Source organism: Podarcis bocagei, assembly GCF_964188305.1.
Source record: "Podarcis bocagei genome assembly, chromosome: 10".
NCBI classification, from domain to species: domain Eukaryota; kingdom Metazoa; phylum Chordata; class Lepidosauria; order Squamata; family Lacertidae; genus Podarcis; species Podarcis bocagei.
This window is the reverse complement of record NC_138135.1, coordinates 70,562,229-70,584,175: the sequence shown is the minus strand read 5'-3', so window position 1 is coordinate 70,584,175 and position 21,947 is coordinate 70,562,229. Positions and strand designations below refer to the sequence as shown.

Sequence of the window (21,947 nt, the reverse complement as noted above, 5' to 3'; positions counted from 1 at the left end):
GCAAACATTTGGGCGCAGGTTTCAAGAGAGAATCAGCAGGCTCAAATGCAACAGATTTCAATTTTCTCTCATATGCTGAAGAAACTAGAGAAACCCAAAACACAAAATTTACTTACACAAACAACATTCTCCCTAACAAGCTCAGATGCATATAAACATGAAACTCTGCATACCCATTGCACCATTCTAAATCTTTGATTTTTATAAATTAAAAATACCAGTTCCTCCCTTACAGAGTGTACTATAGTATTTATTTGGGCTAGTTTTGCCCGAATTAATTCTTATGGAATTATTTCACTGTCACAGGAGCAAAGTAAACACAGCAGTTTGTTGTTTATGGATTCCAAGTTAAGACACGTAGGAAGATAAACCAAGCTTAAACAATCTCTTTTATTAACAAATCAACATCCAAGCAGCATACTGGAACCAATGTAAAAAAATAAAAATAAAACCTTTCAGTTGCAGATAATGAAGGTTTTAAGAAAAAAACAATGTCACAAATAACTAATCACCAAAAAAAAGCCTGTTTTGTAAGTTACATATATGTGTTTTTCAGGGGTATCGCCCACTGCAGAAAGAAAATACAACATATTCAAATTCTTGAATACATGAAGTAAAGTATACTATAGTGAAAATCTAAAGATGGGGAAAGAAGAAACTCTCAATTATAAATAACTATGCAATTAAATGCGAAGTCCTTTAAAATTTATTTTAATTCTTTTTACTGTTTGTCAAGTTATCTGGATGTAGCATGTTTCACTATGCTTATTCTTCTAGCATCATGGTTTGATGTAGTTTAAAAAGCCTCTTCTACATTACTATAGCTGGCGGTTGTACAATCTCCTACCTTTTTCAGTTTCAGTGTAAAACAGTGGATAGAAGCTGAACAGTGGTTAATGGAAATTTCCATTCTAAACTGCTTTACATTTTCCTTATAGGCTTAAAAAGATTCTTCACAGTATACTGACAGCACACCACTTACTGGTCTGCATCCAAATAACCACACAAATAAAGCTGTGTGCTCAAAGGAGGTATGGACTTGTATTTCTTGAACACCAGCCCTCCATGAGACATGGCAAATCTCTTTTGCAGCTTAATGGAGTTTGTGTGACATGCCATGGGAATCTGCCATTCAAATAAGAACAAGAACAAAAATCAAAGCAAAACTTCCACTGCGCCTTTGACACAAGTAAAGTAGGTCTTTGGATCCTAGCCACTATTTCCATTGCAAAATAAAGTATGTTTGGCAACCTAGCGTTTCAGCTACGAACGCAGAGCATTTCCCTTTAAAGAAAATAGACCTTGTTTTTACAAAGCTTAGGAGAGTAAAGACAGGAACAAGAGACGATTCATGTTGATGCACGTGTATTAATGATGTCCTTGTGCTGCATTTACTGGCCTTTCTTATCATGTTTTCCACCTGAAGAACACTGTAAAGGTAAGGAGACACATGTGAGAAAAGGAGTGAAGCTATCTTTATACAGGGTAACTTGTGCATCAGGATGACCACAGAGTTAATGTGTACACTATAGGCTGCCAATCCCTGGCATGTTTAGAAACCTAAGAAACTGTTGTGGGCACCACTCATCCTCCACTGCAAGCAAACACACACACACACACACACAAAAAAAACACACACACAAGTGAAAACTCTCACACATGCGCAGTCCCCCTCTCCATCTCCCCACCTTAAAAAAAGGTTTGAAAATGGCTGCAATCTTGAGGAAGATATAAACTCCCAACAATGGCTTGGGATAGGAAAAGCTCTCTACTGTAGCCAATAAAATATTTCATTCAAGCCTAAGTGTGGCAGAGGAGGGGGGCTGCAATGAAGAAGTGGAGGCTAAGCTCTCCAGCTGTGACCATCCCCTCTGAAAATTGTCTCCTCAAAAATTAAGCTTCAAAGAAGCCTTCTACTGGCTCCAATAGAAGGCTTTTTCAAGTCTTATTGCAGTATGAAGGAGCACTGTCAGCATAAAGGTGTCACAAAATTGCCTCTCCGCCAGTGCAATTAGCCTTGTAAAAGGTACCCTAATAGCTACAATTGATGGTTTTGTTCAACTCTAACTTGTTTATTGTGAATATTCCTATCTGGGCTGTTTTGTTCCTCCCAGCTAGCGGGCAGAAGAAACAAAACACAATCCCAGGTTTAACATTATGTTGGAACCAGGGATCAAAGTATGATTAGTAAGCTGAGAGCAAACCTTGGCAAAGATCATGGCTTGCTGGGAGTGAAGCAAACCATGATCTTGAGGTTTAAACCTATCTCTAGTTGACTTTCAAAACTATTTTCAGCAGTTTTCATGGTATGTTTCTAAACTGTCTTGAGACACATGTGAAAGGCAAATTATAAATTAACAAAATAAAGAAATGGTTTAGGCATACTGTTGCTTGTTTCCTCCCCATGTGAGTGAAAAGCAGGGGTGACATACTTGCGTATTGTAAACCATGATGGTTTATGGTTTACTGTGACATGTGAACCAAATTCAGAATCTTTTTAAAGAAGGGGAAACCCCTTTTTTGAGTTTCTTCCTCTTCCTCTGTGCTACTATTCAAGGAACATACAATATTATTGATGAAATAATTCACGTTTGTTTTAAAACAAAGTAGGTTCCAGTTCAACAACTGTTCTGGGAAAACTTAAGAGTTAAGTATTCTCATTATTCTGAAAGAACATTGTCCAGACGTACACAGAATTAAAGATTGTTGTCTGATAAATTTTCTTTTGGATCCAACACACACAACACGGCTAGTCTAATTCCAGGAAGTCTTGCTCGAGCAAATCAACTGCTTCTACCACCTTACCTGCATTCTGTTGTATTCTTTTGTAAGTTGGTCATATTCTTTTCTAAGGCCTTCACACCGCTTCTGAGTTGTAGAAAAGTCATCTTTGGCCTTGCTGAGAGCTGCACAACACAGGAGTAGTATTATTCAACACATGAATAACAGCATTAGGACAAAATACTTGTGCATTAAATGATACCTGGTTTTTTTTTTTTTAAGATTACAGTGCTATATAACAGGATAACAAATGACTGCCGCATGCCAGGAAATCCTTGCCAATGGGTGAGCTGCTTTTACACAACCAATGTTCAACACATACTAACTGCATAAGGGGGATACAGCAGAATGCTGAAGTTTGTGTGAAAAATGCGAAAGGTCAGCTTGGATGAGAAAAACGTCACGTCTAGAGACCTGTGTGCTGGTGGAAGGAAAAAGGAGCTTCAGGTACTGAAAGGAAAGTGGCGTGGGGAACAGATGAGATAGTGAAGCATTGCTGCAAGTTCTGTTATAATAGTATGGTTTTGGTGGTGCAAGATTACTATATATGATTTAATACATCAAAGCCTTCCTATTTTATAATACATTATAAAAAGTACTATTAAGAACATTATCCTCTTTTTAGAATATATCACAAGGTGGTGTAAATCTTAGAAGCAATTGAGGGTTAAAAATAATAATAAAAGTAATTGGCTCTATAGAATTTATTCATGTTAAAGAAGTTACCATTATATTAGATTGCAAATTCCATTTTTCGGTAACTTGATCCAACAGTAACTAATTACTGAGTGTTTTATGAAGGACTGGCAAGGTGCTCTAGTTGTAACTAAAAACAATCCTGTCTTTAATCATAACCAAGATATCTGCAGATAGTTGAAGGTGAGCACAGAAAAACATTTATTGCATTGTTGCTATGTTTTGACAAAAATACACTTGTGACAGGATGGGTGAGGTCTTCTTAGCAGAAGAATGTCAAGGTCCAGCCTACGAAAAACCTTCCTCAGTCTAGACTCAGAGCTGTAAGATGACATTCTGGGGGAGTTAGTGGGATGTGGGTGGGCAGGTAAGCACTACAGTGCCTATATAAAACTCCATGGAATATTTCTTTTCAGGGGCTGTTTTCCAATGATACCAGATTGTGAGCAGTTCAGAATTCCTAGCTTCTTCCGTAGCCTGCCCGTCTGTCTCCTGGCCCCCATTCCACTCCAATCTCCGCTTCACCCTGTTACCTCTACAGTTTCCAACACCTCCTCCTCCCAGTCTTCTCCCTCTAACTACTCCTCATTGCCCCACCACCACTTCCCTGGTTCTGAGGCTTCTTCCCCTGGGGTGCCCCTTGGGGGTTCCCCAGCTGGCGTCTTCCACCAGCATCCAGCCAGCCCATGGCATTATGCTAGGCTCACTTCACCCTATATCCTAATATTCCAATGACACATAACATAAAATAGTGTTTAAGTGTAGAAAATGGTTATACACACAAAAATACAACAAATTTAATACTGGCATTCCGTTCTCTTCAAATATACCACGGACAACATAATGACACCATTTCAGTTAGATTTTTCTGTTCTCAATGTCCTTAGAAATAGGAAGCAACCTTCTGCGGACCTACTCACTGAAATGGGGTAGAATTGCCCTGAAGTTGCCAGAAGGCTGGGTTTTCATTTACTGCATCTGAGTGGCGTATTTGAACAGCTTTTTACATCCTATGAAAAGGTTATTTGTCCCAAGCCACATTTAGCAGAGTAAAATAGATGCACTTCAGTAGAACTTGCATTAAGCTTCAGTCGAAACAAAAGGAAGTTGTTCAGAAGTGCCTGGAACACTGCACCCTAAAGTCAGCAGTGAGTTGTAGGTCCCTTGAAGGTGAAATATTTTTGCTACCTGTAACAGAGTGCTTATTACCACATATACCCTATGATAAGCATTTGCCAATGTAGTTCAAAAGACAAGCATGTGTTACAAATGCATGTGAGCTGTACAAATAGCCCAGCCGAATGTCTAAGGATTTTACCCGGGTATAGGAAAAACTTATTTTCAAACTCAAACTAGGAGTGCCTACTGCTCACTAGTGTTGGTTCACCAGCTATGGGCCATTCCTGGACTGGGATAGTCTGGAATCAGTAACCCAAGCTCTAGCAATCTTACATTTGGGTTACTGTAATGCGTTGTATCTGGGGCTGCCCTTGAAGACTGCCTGGAAGTTGCAGAATGAAGCTGCTCAGTCAGATGGGAATGTGTAACACCAATCTAAGAAGCACTACAATGGTCATCTGTGTGCTACTGGGGCTGGTTCAAGGCTTCTAAAGTGCATATATTACAGGGCTTATATATCTACAGAATCGACTTCTATAAAATAAGCCAAGTCAAGCATTAAAATCAGCAGGGGGCTCTGCTTATGCCCTAACCCCCAAGGATTCACCATACAGGGATGCACAACAAGGCCTTCCAATTCTGGAAGCCCCTTCTCCTGGGATATGTTTGTGTTGCTTGCTTTATTATGATCAGATGTCAGTTGGTGGGTTTTTTTACTCTGGCATTTTACAAAAAGAAGCTAGATTATTTCAATACTGAACAGCAACAGATGGTTTTGCTGTTGTTTTAATGGTTCTGAATTTTATAAATATTTTCAAGTATGTTGGCTATTGTACCTCTTTATTGTAGATATTTTGTACATCGCCCCAAGCTCTTTTGGCATAAAAGGAATGAATAAAAATGTTTCGGCTATCTGATGCAGAGGCAATGTTGGCAATTTAGTTGCCAACTACTGTAAGACTTTTAAGACACTGACATGAATCTTTAGGATGCCAGAGCACAATTCTGCTTATATATAAAGAGTGAATGGACTTTGCATTTTACATGCAATGCTGGGTTTACATATAATACATGTTCATGAAAGAATGTATAACCTAACACACTACAGAGAAACCAGAGGCCCACAGCCCAGGCTTTAGTTAATAAATTCCCTATGCACTAAATGGGCCATCAATAGACTGTGGGGAAATCTCCTCTCCCCAAGCTGTCTTCTGCTTGCCCCCCTCTTTCTCCAACCTCCAGCCCATGCTTTTCTCCTGTCATCTGCCAGTTTCTACTCACCCCAACCACACTCTTTCCACCCTGAGCTTTAACAAGATCCCCTATCTGACACTTGCCCTTCCCTGAGGCACATGCTGTTTCAATGTCTGTCCATCCTCTTTCATGGATTTATTGCCTGCTGAGAGGTTCATGGTTGCAAGCTCAGTAAAATGTAAGATGTGGTTATATATTCCCATGGCATGTTTATATGACAAACAGAAGCCTTATGAGTAGCTTTAGGTTAATTCCCAGTCATTTTGAGAATAGGGCATGATACCCATCATTCAGCCCGGACACTGAGATTTACCTCCAAGGGCCTTCTGGAAGTTCCCTCACTGAGAGAAATGAGGTTACAGTGAACCAGGCAGAGGGCCTTCTCGGTAGTGCAACTCCCTTCCATCAGAAGTAAAGGAAATAAATATCTGACTTTTAGCTGACACCTGTTTGGTGAAGCTAATGTTTGATGTCGTATTGTGTTTTAATTTGTTGGAAGCCTCCCAGAGTGGCTGGGGTAACCCAATCAGATGGGCAACATATTATTGTTGTTGTTGTTGTTGTTGTTGTTGTTGTTGTTGTTGTTGTTATACCTGCTGCTATATATGGGACAGCTCCTAGATGATTTAGAGCTACTGGAGAAGTCTGGAATCAAAGCAACAAAAGTTTTACATGATTCTTTATCATTGGCTCAGTGAGAAAGAACAAACCGCAGTCCACATGTAACCTTTCTATGCCCCCTATTCATAAAGTAAATAAGCAAGTTTGTCAACTTTTATAAAATGACTTTAAATTATTTGGGGTGGGCCATCTCTGATGCTGAAACTCTGCAACATAACTGTGCAACCCACCTGTGTACCCTCAAAATCAGCTGGAAATGGTTAGGTGCACATTTTGAGAGCAGTTGGAGGGATTGGGGCAGAGAGAAGATAAAAGTCTTGTTGTGCCAGCAGAACATAATTCAATCCTTTAAATCTGAATTTAAGAGCCTGTTTTTAAACTTTAAATAAGACAACTGCCTGCCATTGGTTCTTTAGGAAAATGTCAGTTAAAAAACTGAACACATTCAGGAACATCAATATTTTCCCTCTCTTGTGTCAGTTCTAGTGTCGAATTTTACAAAGCTACTTTCAATTTTGATCATAAAAATGACTTTGTTGTTGCAACATTATAGGTTAACTTGCTGCATAGCTGCCTGAATGAACAGAGAAAAACTCTATAGCAAAGAGTTCATCAAGGAGAACAATGTTATTACATTTATTTTGTATACAAGCTATGTCTGTTTATAAGAGCCAGCAAACATTGTGTAAACGTTACTTTTCCCTCCTCATTTGAAATGTCATCTTTTTTTGAGAACACCCGATACACAGAGGCATGTAATTAAAACTCATAATTAAACAGGTATACCATTGTGTGTTGCAAATATTTATAAATGAACACAGGCATCAATACTGCTGCTATTAAGCATTTTTATCACATATTTCAGGGGCTTAAATGCACACATCAGCAACCTTTACAAAATCCCAATGGGCCAACATTATTCCCATATTGCAGATAGGGATGATAGACTGAGAGAACAATGACTTGCCAAAGGTGTCTAAATTCAGAATTGTCTAAAGTGCAGATTGAGTTCCTAATCATAACAAATCATAACAGCTCTCATGCTTACATGATTATCTAGTAATTAAGTTTGCGTGTCTATCAGGGAGGGACAACATCGTCTGACCACCTTGACTGGAGGAGCTGGCAGTGTTACAAGTGCCACATAATAAATGCTCTGCATTTGTAAGAACTTGATCTTTTAGTGGCAGCACCTACACTTTGGAACTCCCTGCCTATTTATATGAGACAGGAGACTTCACCGTACTCTTTTTGCCACCTACATTTTGTTTGTTTGTTTGTTTATACAAGTCTAGTTATATGTTTAGAAAGTAGATGCAAGTTTTAATCTGTTTTTAGGCTCTTTTTAACATCCTCTTCTTGGGTAAGATGCTTAAGAGGGTGACAGGCAGACAGCACCAGGTGTCCTTAGAAGAAGTGAAATAACTAGACCTATTTCAATCCGGGTTAGGCTCACTTCTAGCCCTGAGATGACCTTGGTCACCCTGACAGGCACTTTTCGTTGGGACAGAGGGAAGATATCCCTATCGATTTTCCTTGATCTTCCTCAGTGGCTTTTGTTACCATCAACCATGGTATCTTACTGGATTGGCTCTACAGGTTAGAAGCTGAGGGTGAAGTGATACAGTGGTTCCATTTCTACCTACAGGACAGATTCCAGAAATTAGCATTGGGTGACCTGTGGAGCCTCTAAGGCAGTTGTAGTTTGGGGTCCCATAGGCTCCATCTTGTCCCCCATGATCAACGTCTATAAAAAGCTACTGTGGGATGCCGTCAGGGGATTGGAAGAAATGTGCCAATGGTACGCTGGTGACACCCAGTTCTAATTCTCCTTGAAAATGATTCAGAAGCCACATTTAGTACAGAACATGGCTGCCAGAATGCTGACCAGAGCAGGTAGTTAGAATCACTTTCACACTGATTCTGAAAGATCTGCATTGGCTACCCATATATTTCAAGGCTGAATTCGGGGTACTGGCAATAACTACCTTTAACAACTTGGGAGCCAAATATCTGAAGGAATTCTTCTCCCTGTATCTGCCTATCCATATTTCCTTAGTTTCAGGGGAAGCTGTGGTTGTTGTCACACCTTTTGGAATAGTACACTAAGAGGTGATTCATGGTGGCACCCTGAATTTGGAATGCCCTCCCCCTAGAAGTACACTTGGTATTGATGCTTTTATTATTACAGTGCCAGATAAAGACTGATCTGTGCTGCTGCAATTAAGGAGACTGGGGGTGGCTCCATGGGTTTTATGGATTATAATTATAAAGATGGGTCACCCTCCCTTTAATTCTATTGGAATTCTTATGCATTTTTAACTATATTGCACTCCTCTCTGCACAATCAATAAACCGTTTTACTTACTAAGGCTTTAATGTTTTAAGCACAAAATTGTAGTTCTGGATATAAAATCCACAGAAGATGCACAATTTCTCACAAAGAAAATGCTTTGTTTAACTGAGATTCCTGGCCATGGGTCCACTGAATTTCAATAGTGCTCTTGGGCACTTTCAGAATTCTATGGATGGAACTGCAGCTTTAGTTTCACTTGGAAACTCTTTCCGTATAGAATAAAAATGTGATGGCAGCATTATTTTAAAAATCTCCAAAATCTGGATACAATAATCTGTATTCAGCTGATAGATTCACTATGTATTTATAACTTGCAGGGCTGGTAGTATTAAAAAAAAACATGTTGAGCTTCCTGAATGAATCAACCTCACAATTAAATATTTGGACTCACTCATGCTAACTGGCAAAAATTCTCCGTGGGTTTGAAAGTGTTCACTAAAGTCAGTATAAACTAGGATAGAGAGTTGTTCCAGCTAGGATTTTGAAATGGATGCATTTGTAAGTTTGCTTTAAAATACATAATGGTTATGCAATGTTCTGCACACAGCCAAAGAAGTACATTTTAGTTGTCTGGGCTTCACAAGGTCAGGAGCAATGCTATACAAGACCTTCATTTCAGCCTAGTAAATATACAGAAGGGTAACAGATCTTGCAAGATCCAGAACTAACACACACGACCAGGAAAAAATCTGCCTTATCTCAGTGTTGTTTCATCAAGACAGCCCAAGTCAAACACAGAAGCAAACAATAAGTGAGGGGGGGGGTCTTGTTACGAGAGGAGGAGAACAATTTTGGGTCTCTTCTGTTCCTCTTAAAGAAATGTGACTTTCAGTTCATAACTTCAGACAGTTTCTTATGTTGTACATTTTAAAAGTAATTTCTTCATACTAGCACAAAGAACTGACCTCAGGCCCAATCTTTATGTCTTTGGTTTTTCTGTTATTGGTTTTCTTCTGCTCCTGCATGGCACAGATCTGAGCCATCACCCAGCACTTTACTGACAAAGAACCTTTTATACCATCTTTTATGGTCAAAACCCTCTTTTGGGGGCTTTCAACATAGAAAACCACAAGATAAAGCAGTGTGAAATGGCAAAAAGTACCATGTGAAGTTTTCTTTAATTCGTCTTTCAGCTTTTTCACTTCTTCCTGTAGCTCTTCATCGGACACTTCTCCCATGTCACATTTAGCTTTCATTGACTGGTAAAAGGAAAAAATATTAGTTACTTTTCCTGATTACAATTACTGTTTCAAAGTAATTGTAACAATAAGAAAAATTGAAACAGGTGCAATAAAAATCAGAGGCAAACCTACTTTTTGCTTTTTTTCAATGGTGATTTGGAAGAAACAAAGTAATTTGCATAACACACTTTCTGCTCCCCTAGACCCATCATTTTATAAACAAAGGTTCTCATTTGATTTTCCCTAGTGCTATGAATGCTTCTGTATTAACCTTTACCTGATCCCGAATAAAGGCCTTTGCTGCTATGGACTTCCTATCAATTCAAAATATTAGAGACTGACCCAATTTCTAGAATAATGTATTTACATATGCCTTAACAAAAAATACATGAAGAAAAGCATTAATTACTAACTTACAGTTACAGATATGTTATGTTAAAATCTTTATAATTAGTAAGTCAAAAGGTTTGGCGTCTTCTTCATTTTGTTCAATTTGACACTTTAAATATATTTGACACATTCATCTCTTTTTGGCCTTGCCTTTTTGAGCCTCCATTTAATTGCCACTGTAACTTTCAATTAAGAGCTCTTTCAAGCAGGGAATCTGGACAACGTGCAAAGATGTTCAGCTGCTTGAGTAATAGGACTTTGGGCTTCTACCCCCCCCCCATTCCCCCCAATCTAAACTGGAAGGCCCCCCCAACCTTCCAGTGCAAGTTTTGGATGTGCATAGGGAGTGAAGAGGAAGGATATGCCTTACTGCACGACTGGACATTCATTTTAACTATGTTGGATCTCACCCTTGGACCATTTTACATATGCTGTAAAAAGCCATGAGGATTCATATGCATTTCATAAATGTGTTTCTCCTGTAAAACTGGATACTGCACACACAACAATCATCATCATAATTTTATTATTCATACCCCACCCATCTGGCTGAGTTTCCCAAGCCACTCTGGGTGGTTGCATTTGTGTTTCCAACTTATATTTTTGCTTGATGGAATGAGACTGTGCAAGCAGAGCTGATTCAATGGCTGACTTTGACAGCTACATTTTATGGTGATGGGGATCTGAATCCAGAGCCTTTTTTACTCCCTCCATTCTAAACAACTGACTATCAAAGTTTCTATCTCCATGTTTAATCTGTATGTATGAACACAGATTATCATGTGTAGGATGAGGTGAACAGGTTCACAGCCCAAGTATGTAACACTATTCCTTGCATCTATTTGTTAATATTTTCTGTGCTACCAAAATGAAACAAGATTATAGCGATGACAGTGACAATGTGTCTTTACCCATGTGAAATTAAGGCTTGGGGTGCTTCCAGATTAGCAGTTCCTAACGGCACCCACTTGTCGTAATTCCACTGTAAACTAGATGAAGAATTACAACTGACTTTCTATACTTCAGAAGGGTATAGAACTGTGTGTGTGTGTGTCCATCCATCCACACTACTGGTGGGAATTAAGGGTGGGACAACTCACTTAATCACACTAACCCTAACCTTAACCCAGCACATCTCAAAACTAATGCTAAGACAATCTATTAGCTGCAGAGATTAAGCTACTGTTGAGCTCTCCCCTCCCCCAAATTGATTTTGTGCAGGTTGAAAAAGACAGAAGAAGCATAGAGGAAACACTGGAGGATGATTTTGATGGGAACAACATGCAGATGACCCATAAAGAGCAAGCAAACAAAGCAATTCCACAACAAACACCTAGTGTAGAATCACTCTTGGTTTACACATGCAGCAGATGAACGTGACCACCTCAGAATATGAGAGACACTGAGGAGGGAGGGGGGGAGAATGAGTTGATCAAATTCTGAAGATCAGATATTTTTAAATGATTCCCTGTATTAAGAAATCTCTGTACAAAGAAAACAAGCACAGAACTGGAGTCCCTCACCAGAAATGACTCAGTGTATTCTAGCATCATGTTCCTCTAGACTAGGCCTATGAGGAAGTAGCGCCAAACAGATTCTGAGCTGCTGAGGGAACTAAAAAAACTTTGTTCCACTTTTATATTGCTTGAAAAGTGATAGAGATATGAAGGTATGACTAATGTTTAGTGTCAAAATTGTTAATGGATTTTAGTGAGCTCTCTAAAAAAAATCCATGAGGTCTGAGGGTCTTGTAAATTACTGTGCAAAATATATTACAAAAATTCCAAACAAGCCTTTCAGTATCTATACAGAAAGGTGACGAATGATTAAACAATATCACCTCAATACTGCAAAAAGTTTGCTTTATGGCTTTAGGACAAATTGTTATTGTCTTGGGGGAGGGTGCTGGATAGCACCCAGGTTTAATTCACAAGGCTAGTATGACTTTCTTTAAAACACACACACACACACACACACACTTGCTTAATAAGATGGCCAAACTACAAGTTGTCATTGGTTTACCTGAAGTGGCTTGTCTGAAGTGGGGCAAACCACAACCTGCAGTCAGGTGACATGCTAAGCCAAACCATGGCTTAGCTCACATCAGCAGCACTACAGACGGATCAACGCAGTCCCTTTCTCCTCTCCAGGAACCCTCATACTCACGCATCCACGCTTAGCTTAGAGCAGCATGCGAACCAGGTCAAAGCGGTAAAATGCACTTAAAAACAAGACACCACCCATTCAACTGTGAAACATACTTGAAGTTTTTCATTCTCTTCCAAGCACTTCTTGGCAACTTTGTTGATATTTTCTACTTCCATTTCTAGAGCTTTCTGGTCTCCCATCTTTTTTGCCAATGAAGTGATAAGGGAAATGGTACGTCTCAGTACACTGTGGAAACCAGAAAAGCCATGAACCCATTAGAAAAGAATACAGTATCAATGTACAAGTCGTGTTATAATATTTTTTTTAAGTCTTCAATAACTTTTTACTTTAAATGCTGAGAAAAGATGCTCTTTTATGTGAAACATGAACTGCTTTATTTTTTAAGATGCTATTACAACTTGCAGCTGAACCAGAACCTAGATTGGCCAGGTGCTTTGAAGTCATTTTATCTAAACACTAAATGTGAGCCCAGTTATTGCCACATAGCCACCGCTATTCAGAAAATAAAAAAATTCTGACAATGTTAAAAATACATCTCATTAGCCACCATTCTTTCCCCTGGTTTAGTGTCTGAACTCCGCAGCAGTAAAGGTGGTTTCAGTTTCGCTAGTTGCAGTTAAATCAGAGAGCATAGAAATCCTATACGTGCTCACATTGTGCTCAGGGAAAGAGATACGCCTGTTATGCCAACGGAATGAACTTAGTATGTGGAGAAAGGAGAAGCAAACAAGGAAATGCCAGAACAGCCCAGAACTGACATATCATGGCCATAGACTGCAGGAGTACAGAATGAGTGAGGAACCTTTTTCAGGAGCAGTGCCACCTTACCCCAGAGAAAAACTGTCAGTAACTATTCCACCCACACAAAATCACATGGAAAAAAAAGCTATTTTTTCATTACAATAGATGCATATGTTTAATTCTTAGTAGCTCCACTAGAGTTTCACCTTTTACTTTCCTCACAGGCTTAAAAAGTGAAGTTTGAAAAAAAAAAAAGTTCTCCAACAACCTTTCTTGGGCCTGACTGTGTGCGAGGTAGAATCTCAACAGTAATCCCTGAAGAGTGCAAATAAGGTCAATGTACTGCTGAACTCCAAGCCCTGTTTTATAGCTATTTAAAATGCAATTGCAGCCTGAAAATTGCATGACATTTTCTGTACTACTTTTCCTATACTTGTGAGGAATGCAAGTCTGCAGAGACATTGCTTTGATCTACTTGCAGAGGAACAAGCTGCAATTGCACAAAGGCAAAGCCCTTTCTCCTCCCTACTGAACCATCAGGTTATGACTGCAAGAACTGGAGGCCAGATAAAATCTGCCTGTGGCCCACATTCAACCTATGGGTTTCCCATGCTTGCGACATACAATATAGTGTTGATTCCTCAGTTAACTTGCCAAAGATCCAGGACAAACTGTTGCCTTCCGGAAATCCCCCCAGGCATCACATCCTTTGAAATCCCGGTAATGTCCAGGACAGGGGTCAGCAACCTAAGGGCCATGGGCCAGAAGCGGCCTGCAGAGGTCGTTTGACCGGACCAAGAGCTGCCCCCGAACTCGCTTCTGTGGCACCAAAAATTGTGTCTGCGCATGCGCAGAAAATTGTGGGCACGCGTGCAATCCGGCCCACAGAGGGATCTCCATGGGACCTATCTGGCCCAGGCAAGATAAACCTTGCAGACCCCTGGTCCAGGACATAAGGCAGCCCTAAACTTCTATACTGCCCATGTCCAACTCGAGACTCTAACCGATTTTGGCTGCTTTGCTAATGTTCTACCTGTGCATTTGTGGTATTCTATCAGAATATCTGTTGTGTTAAATCCTAGAGTCATCCAGCTTCAGAATAGGATTTTAGAATACAATCCTATTCAAACAAACAGGATCACAGTACCATGGGAGGTACATATGAGAACCTTATTAGCAAGCCTTTCATCTGCAGAAAAATTATGATGCAAGAGGCAGTGTTTTGAAACAACCGATACTACCATCTGTCTTCTGAAATACAGTGGTACCTCGGGTTACGTACTTAATTCGTTCCGGAGGTCCGTTCTTAACCTGAAACTGTTCTTAACATGAAGCACCACTTTAGCTAATGGGGCCTCCTGCTGCCGCCGCGCCACTGGAGTTCAATTTCTGTTCTCATCCTGAAGCAAAGTTCTTAACCCGAGGTAATATTTCTGGGTTAGCAGAGTCTGTAACCTGAAGCGTATGTAACCCGAGGTACCACTGTAGTACAATTCAGTGAGAGGACTGTATTAATTCAGAATACAGCATTTGGGGGAGTCATATTCATTTCCCCATATTCACTTTAATATATCCTTTTTAATTATTTACTTCCATTAGTAAATCTGTCTCTCTCAAACATGAATAAATTACCATTACCCTCCATTTTCGCTCACCCAACTTGCATATTATTATTATTTTTACAAACTTGGGGTTTGAGTCATGCTTTCCCCCCCATTTTGGACCAGGTTTCTTACAAGAGGCACAAAAGAGAATTACTAAGTAGTAAGTAGTACATAACTATACTTACAGCCAAAGAAACAGAGAGAATCCTGAGATATAAAGATTTCGTTGTGACCGAAAAAGTTTCATTTGAATGTGATCCAATGCATTGGCACTTGTATGTGCAGTTTTGTCACTTAAGTTAACATTTGAGTATTTCCTCACCTCTCTTACAGCATCTACGAGTAAAAACGAGAGAGTTACTTGCATTTGTTTTCCGTTGCCTTCTTTTATCAATTATTGTACATAATGCTTCTGCATCAAAAAGCTTTTGTCCCCCCCCCCCCGATAAAACTTCTTTAACTTTTATTAGTATAGCTGCCCTGTTCTGGCTACTGGCAGTGGGAATCCCTCTGGAAGTAGATTTGTACTTTCTGTGGGCACAGAGCAAGGACTTTGACTGTTTATCAAGTAATGACCACGGAAATAATCTATAACCTACAGCAAGCTTTATGATTAAGCAATTTTATAAAATAGTAATGGTCCTTATATTTTAAAAGGATGGCTTTTCTTAACAGATGTTTAATATATAGCACTTAAAAACCACAAGCTACAAGATACAGCTAACTTTGTAATCATCAGGGAACACATTCAATTCCATATTTAGCAGTAGCTTAAAAATGCAATGCTATTTCCCTTCCTCCAAAAAAACAAATTCAGTGATGACAGAGCTCAGTAAAATTCCCAGAAACTTCACTGCGCAACTGTTTTCCTTTTAGTTCAAGCATTAGTCCAAAGAGAAATAGCGCCGCCTACTGATTACTTCAAAATCACTTCCTGCCACAAGTGTTCACTGGGTTTCCCATACCAAATCTGAATTCTGTTTTGTTATCTGCTAACATGCTAGCAGAACATGGCTTGTTACAGCCTCAGATTCAAAAAGTGTAACACTAACTTTTTTGTTTGGTTTCTCAAACTATTCACAGCAAAGATAACTCACAGTAAATATAATAATCCCTCAAACACATTAACTTTGTTGGTTCACTTACATGCATATGAATACTAATACAAACAAGAGAGATATCCAACTCACCCAGAAATAAAACAATTAACAGAACTATAATTGTAAGGAACCCCTTGTTCCAGTAGTTTTTAATTCTGCTCCACACAGAGATCATAAAAACCTTCTCCCATCTGTAAAACAAAATTGCAGTGTTTGAAAGAAGCTTCATTTATAAAAAGATAACTATGTAAGCATTTTTGAAGTGCACACGATAATCCACTGAATAATTTTTCAGCACCTTTTAAAATTACAGTACAGTACAATGGCATCTTGCCTGGGGGTTATGCTTGGGGGGGCACATATATGGAAAAATATGTACTGTATACTCAAACCACCCCCTTGGAACCGCCCCCACATGACCATCCTCACCATCCAAGAAAGACAGAGAACTTTTAAACGGGAGGTGGGGTGTTGTTTTTGTTTGTTATTGTGGCATGTATTTTATATTGTAAACTGCCCTGTGATTGTTGGATGAAGGGTGGTATAAAAAGTTAATAAAACATCATCATCATAATCTCTCTGCCTTGCTTACCAGGCTCTAGGATGCTCTCACAGACATTCTGGGGTATTCATACAAGATCTTGCAGGACTGTCCAGGATTTCATGAGAGCATTACAGAACCCGGTAAGCAAGAAAGAAAGCTTAAAAGCTCTTTCCATGCTGAGAAAACCCAGTGCAAAGGCGTTTTAAGATGTCTGCCTTCTGTGTAATTAATTTGTGGGATTTCAGCTGGCCAGCTTTCAACTGCATAAGGCTGAAATTGTGCAAGTTAATTGCACACAATATGCAATCGTACTGTACAGCTTGAAATGAAAATGCAATTTCTCTGTAGTTGCAAGTATACAGTACACAAAAATTCTGCAATACAGTACAGACAGTATTACTGGGCCCAAGCCCTGAGAAGGTTCCTGTATCTCCAAGAACTGACAGAGAGAAAATCACTTTGTTCATCACATTACAGCTACAATGATGGTAACAGGTATAACTTATGGAATTCAGAGTCTAGACCTGCCAAGGCTGCTTGCTTCTAATGAGATAGACTAGGTATCTTTAGCATCCAGGTTTAATGAGACTAATTTGCTGCTTTCAGATCCTCTTAAAGCCTTATTCTGAAGACGAAAATCCCTTGATGTGTGTATTTAAATCACACCTTCAATTATCTTGTTAGTAAAACTATCACAGTAACATGCATAATCAAACCTTCAACTGGTGGCATTGATATAGGTACAGTGCCCTTGTCCTTTATTGCATCTAGTCACTTTTAGCAAAAACTGTTTTTTAAACAAAGCTAAAATTATACTAAAGAATCTGAGAAGCAGGCTTTATATTGCCTAACTCTGGATGACTAGCAGGAAAAGCAGCTCTTAATCAGCAAGAAGCAGTTAAGAATGAAGGTTGATGACCACTGCTGTGAACATACCAACATTTTATAGATAGTCTGATTAGGTTAGGATGCATGTAATGCCTCTTTTCTTGGCTTTTAAAAAATTGCTTTTATTTGTTTTATTTATACTGTCAAGTTGCTTTGACACTTTTCTTTTGTATAAAGCGACTGATAAATGCTAATAAATAAATCATAGTAATAAATAATACTGATCTTTAAATCCCAATCAGTGTTCCTTCCTAAGTCTTAGGATACTGGTGGCAAAAAGAGAGGCTGCTGAGTTTTGAAAACCCCTTTAGAAATCTGAGGTTGCAATTTCTCCTAGGAATAAGCCCCATTCAACTTAATGAGACCACTTCTGATCCAGCTTTAGACTATGAGGCATAGTCAAAATTCCATGCTTTAGCTTAGTTTTCATATACACAACCCTTTATTAATGTTGATGATGTAACTTACTTAGGGAATCTAAGATGATTATAGTGTTTGGTCAGCTGGCAACTTGTCAATGAGAGTTAAGAAAGTTCCGCCTGTGCTAAGAATTTGTGGCAGCCCAAAGTTGTGTGTCTTTGATTCCCAATTTGATCCTTTTACACCAGGCATCCCCAAACTTGGCACTCCAGATGTTTTGGGACTACAACTCCTTTCACCCCTAGCTAACAGGACCAGTTGTCAGGGATGTTGGGAATTGTAGTCCCAAAACATCTGGAGGGCCGGGTTTGGGGATGCCTGGTGTAAAAGGATCTTATTGGGAAACCAAGATACACAACTTTGGGCTGCCACAAATTCTTAGCACAGTTTTACACAGTTTTGTAGTATTTTATGCATTGTGATTTGCTGTTATTTTTATTGATTGTAGATTGGTAATTCTTTATTGTGGTTGATAACTGTGAACTGTTTAATTATTATTATTATTTATTGGTGTTTAATTTTACTGTTTACTATTAGATTCTGATGTATTGCTGAATGTTGCTTTGTTTGATATAAGTTGTTTATTTTAAAATTATTGTTACTTTTATATCGGATCAGATTGTTACTATTAATGTTTGATGTTTTATTACATTTTTATGTGTTGGAAGCCGCCCAGAGTGGCTGGGGTAATCCAGCCAGATGGGCGAGGAATTAATTATTATTTTTTATTATGTTACTATTATATAGATTCTCTTCAGAAAATACATACAAGCAAACAGCACAGTATTTGTATTCTAATTACTGTGATGCAAAGAAGACCACTGCTACCATGACCAAAGATTCTAATACATCACCACTGGCAATGGACCACTATCAATTACTGTTGTCAATGCAATATTAATTCTGATCAAGGACCACACCTGTAAAAACCTCCTCTGAGCATCATTAGCAAAACAATGGCATTAACGTTACCGATGGAGTTCTAAATCTTACAAATTTTCGATGCCTATTATATGCTTTTGTTAAGATTATTGTGGGAGCAGCATCAGAGGTAGAATTTAAAAAAACAAACAAACAAAAAAACAAAAAAACCACCCAAACACACGGAATTATGAAAAAAAAAACTTAACAAAGGTAATATATACAAATAATAAATAAAGAGTTTTTAAAGTTGCCATTTTGATTGTCTTATCACCAGCAGGCATTCATCTCACTGGAAGTAGTTCAGCTTATTTTATTTATTGCTTTGGGGAGATTCAGCACAGCTATTTTGTCTGTTACGCAAAGATGAAAAGGGGGGGGGGCAACCTGTGAATACATATTGGCCCCCGGAGCAAACAATGTAAGTATCAAGTCAGCTTTTTAAACGCTCTTATAAATACCGAAGAATGGAACCTGTAGGCTTATAGCACAAAATAATTTGCAAAAGGCAGTCCTAAACCCCGCTGCCAATGTTGCAATCCAACATGTACTTTCTCTTTCCATTTATTTTCTGATGAAAGGGCGGTCATTTCCCCTGCGGCAATATCCTTACCTCAGAGGAGAAATAATCGGGAGGCAGAGCAAGAGTAATATTGCTATTTCGGCATAGAGAAAGGCTGCAACAGCTGTCCACTGGAAAGTCATCTTATCTGTGAGGGATCTGCAGAGACGGAAAACCCCCGGTTAGAGATCACCATGGTTGCAAAACAGACACGGCAGGCTGAAGAGCTTCGGATTAATGTGACCCCCAACACAAACAAGGGCTTCCGGCGTGACAGTTCAACATTGGGCAAAATAAAATAAAATAAAATAAAATAAAATAAAATAAAAGGGACCCGGCCCCCTCTCCCCAAAGAGAGCGATCTATGGGATATGGGGAAGCCCTGCAGTCCGCATTCAAACGACCCCATTGCCGCCCCCGAGTTTGTCGACCGGAGTACAAGGGATGAATCCGATTCTGTCACGCCGTAACTGCCACAAGATACGTGTCGGGGAGAGATTTCGTTCTCCTCACACGCACCCCGGGGTACAACACGCCCCTTCCCCACCCCGGGGTACACAATACTCATGGCCCTTTCACGCTTCAAAATTCCCCTCCGCCACCAATTCTGAGGGGAAGCCTCTGCAGCCGTTGGGCGGGGGGGGGAAGGACGGACCCCGGGTTAACTTTCCTCTCTTTTACCCCGCTTTCCAAAGAGGCGCTGCTGCTGCTGCTGCTGCTGCGGCCTTTTCCCTCCCGCCTTCATCACCCGAAGGGGGCGAGGCGTCCTCCGGGGTCCTGCGGCCTCGACCCGCAGCTCCGCGAGCGCTTTCTGCCCGCCACACGCGAGTCGTCGACGGCGGCGGAAACGGCGGGCCGGAGGGAGGGGAAAGGGAGCCGCGGCTGCAGGAGGCCGGGCGGGCGGGCCGAGCGGCGGAGCCCCAACAGCCGGGTGGGGAGAAGGCGGGGAGCGCGGGCCTGGCAGCGAATGGGAGGCCTCGCCGACGCTCGAAGCCCCGGCGGCGCTTTTGTTGGAGAGGAGGCCCGAACCCGGCGGGGAAGGCGGGCTGTGTGTTGTGAGGGGACCGAGGCGGACCCCGCTCGGTGTGGCGTGGGGAGAACACGGCTTCCCGCTCCGGGGCGGAAAGCGAGCAGGCCTCCCTTGCCAGGAGAAAAGCAGCAGGCCCAGGGAGATGGTAGGAGCTCCCTCCGTCCCTCCCTGGCCTGCTAGTTTTCTTCGTGCAAGGGAGGCACGGTTTAAAGCAGGCATCCCCTAATCGGCCTTCCAGATGTTTTGGGACTACAACTCCCATGACCCCTAGCTTACAGGACCAGTGGTCGGGGTGATGGGAGTTGTAGTCTCAAAACATCTGGAGGGCAGAACACATTATTAAATATTTACAGCTACCATAAAAAACCTACACCAGAAAACTGGAATGGGCAAGTATCATTATCTACACGCCAACATGAATTTCAGATCCCCATCCAGTTGAGTAATGCAAACCACTGGAGTACATGGTATATGGCAGGCATAGGCAAACTCGGCCCTCCAGATGTTTTGGGACTACAATTCCCATCATCCCTAGCTAACAGGACCAGTGGTCAGGGATGATGGGAGTTGTAGTCTCAAAACATCTGGAGGGCCGAGTTTTCCTGTGTCTGGTATACGGCAACTGAGCCCACAAGCTATTAAGAGGTCAGTGGAAACATAAATAGGACAATCGCTTAACTGCGGTTAAGATATCAAAAGCAGGCTCTCTCCTCTTTTTCCACCACAAATCCCACCCATTCATAAAAAGGTCAGGGATGTTGGGAATTGTAGCCCCAAAACATCTGGAGGGCCGAGTTTGGGGATGCCTGGGTTAAAAGTTACAGCCTCTGCATTCGCCGGCTATTCTTATTTATTTTACTTATTGATTGAATTTATATACCGCTCTATACAGTGCCAGATTTACGTATAAGCTAAACAAGCTATAGCTTAGGGCAGGATTCTTCAACCTGCGGCCCTCCAGATGTTTTTGGCCTACAACTCCCATGATCCCTAGCTAGCAGGGCCAGTGGTTAGGGATGATGGGAATTGTAGTTTGAAAACATCTGGAGGGCTGAGGTTGAGGAAGCCTGGCATAGGGCCCCACACTCTTGGGGGCCCCTAAAAAAATTAAAGGGAAAAAACCGGATGTACATTTCCAAAATATAAGATAAGATAAAAAACAAAAGAAAATCTACATACAGCAACAGTGTTTTGTGTTGTGTAGGCTCCTATGATGTAAGTCCAGTTAAAATATAGAGTTTGGGATATACTCGCCGTATAAGACGACCCCCGACTTTTGAGATTTTCCTGGGTTAAAAAGTTGTATGTCTCGGATATATAGAGAAGGCCTGGGTCTCATACCACCATGACTGCCCTGGTACAGATCTATCAGCCAGGAGAGCAGTTATCTCTATCCCTATCCTTTCTCATTGAAACTCCTTCTCAGATCACTTAAATGTACCATCTTTTTTCAAATCTCTTAGTAAAATGTATTTTTCAACCGTTTTTTATTCCATTGTTTAATAAGCCACATGTATACCATGTCAGATACACGTAGGACACCAAAGGAGTGCTTGATTCCAAAAATCTC

At 40.4% G+C, this 21,947-nt stretch overlaps 1 protein-coding gene across 1 annotated transcript; it reads right to left on the bottom strand.

Annotated features, from left to right (window-relative positions):
• Nucleotides 1-371: 371 nt before the first annotated feature.
• Nucleotides 372-20,369, bottom strand: BCAP29 (B cell receptor associated protein 29). Its single transcript, XM_081211838.1, has 8 exons — nt 20,029-20,369; nt 19,399-19,506; nt 16,103-16,203; nt 15,098-15,248; nt 12,660-12,792; nt 9,930-10,026; nt 2,806-2,906; nt 372-1,430 (listed from the first exon to the last, which is right to left on the bottom strand). Exons 2-8 carry the CDS (start codon nt 19,488-19,490, stop codon nt 1,392-1,394), a joined length of 714 nt encoding a protein of 237 aa, XP_081067964.1. The 5' UTR covers nt 19,491-19,506; nt 20,029-20,369; the 3' UTR covers nt 372-1,391.
• Between the last annotated feature and the right edge of the window lie 1,578 nt (nt 20,370-21,947).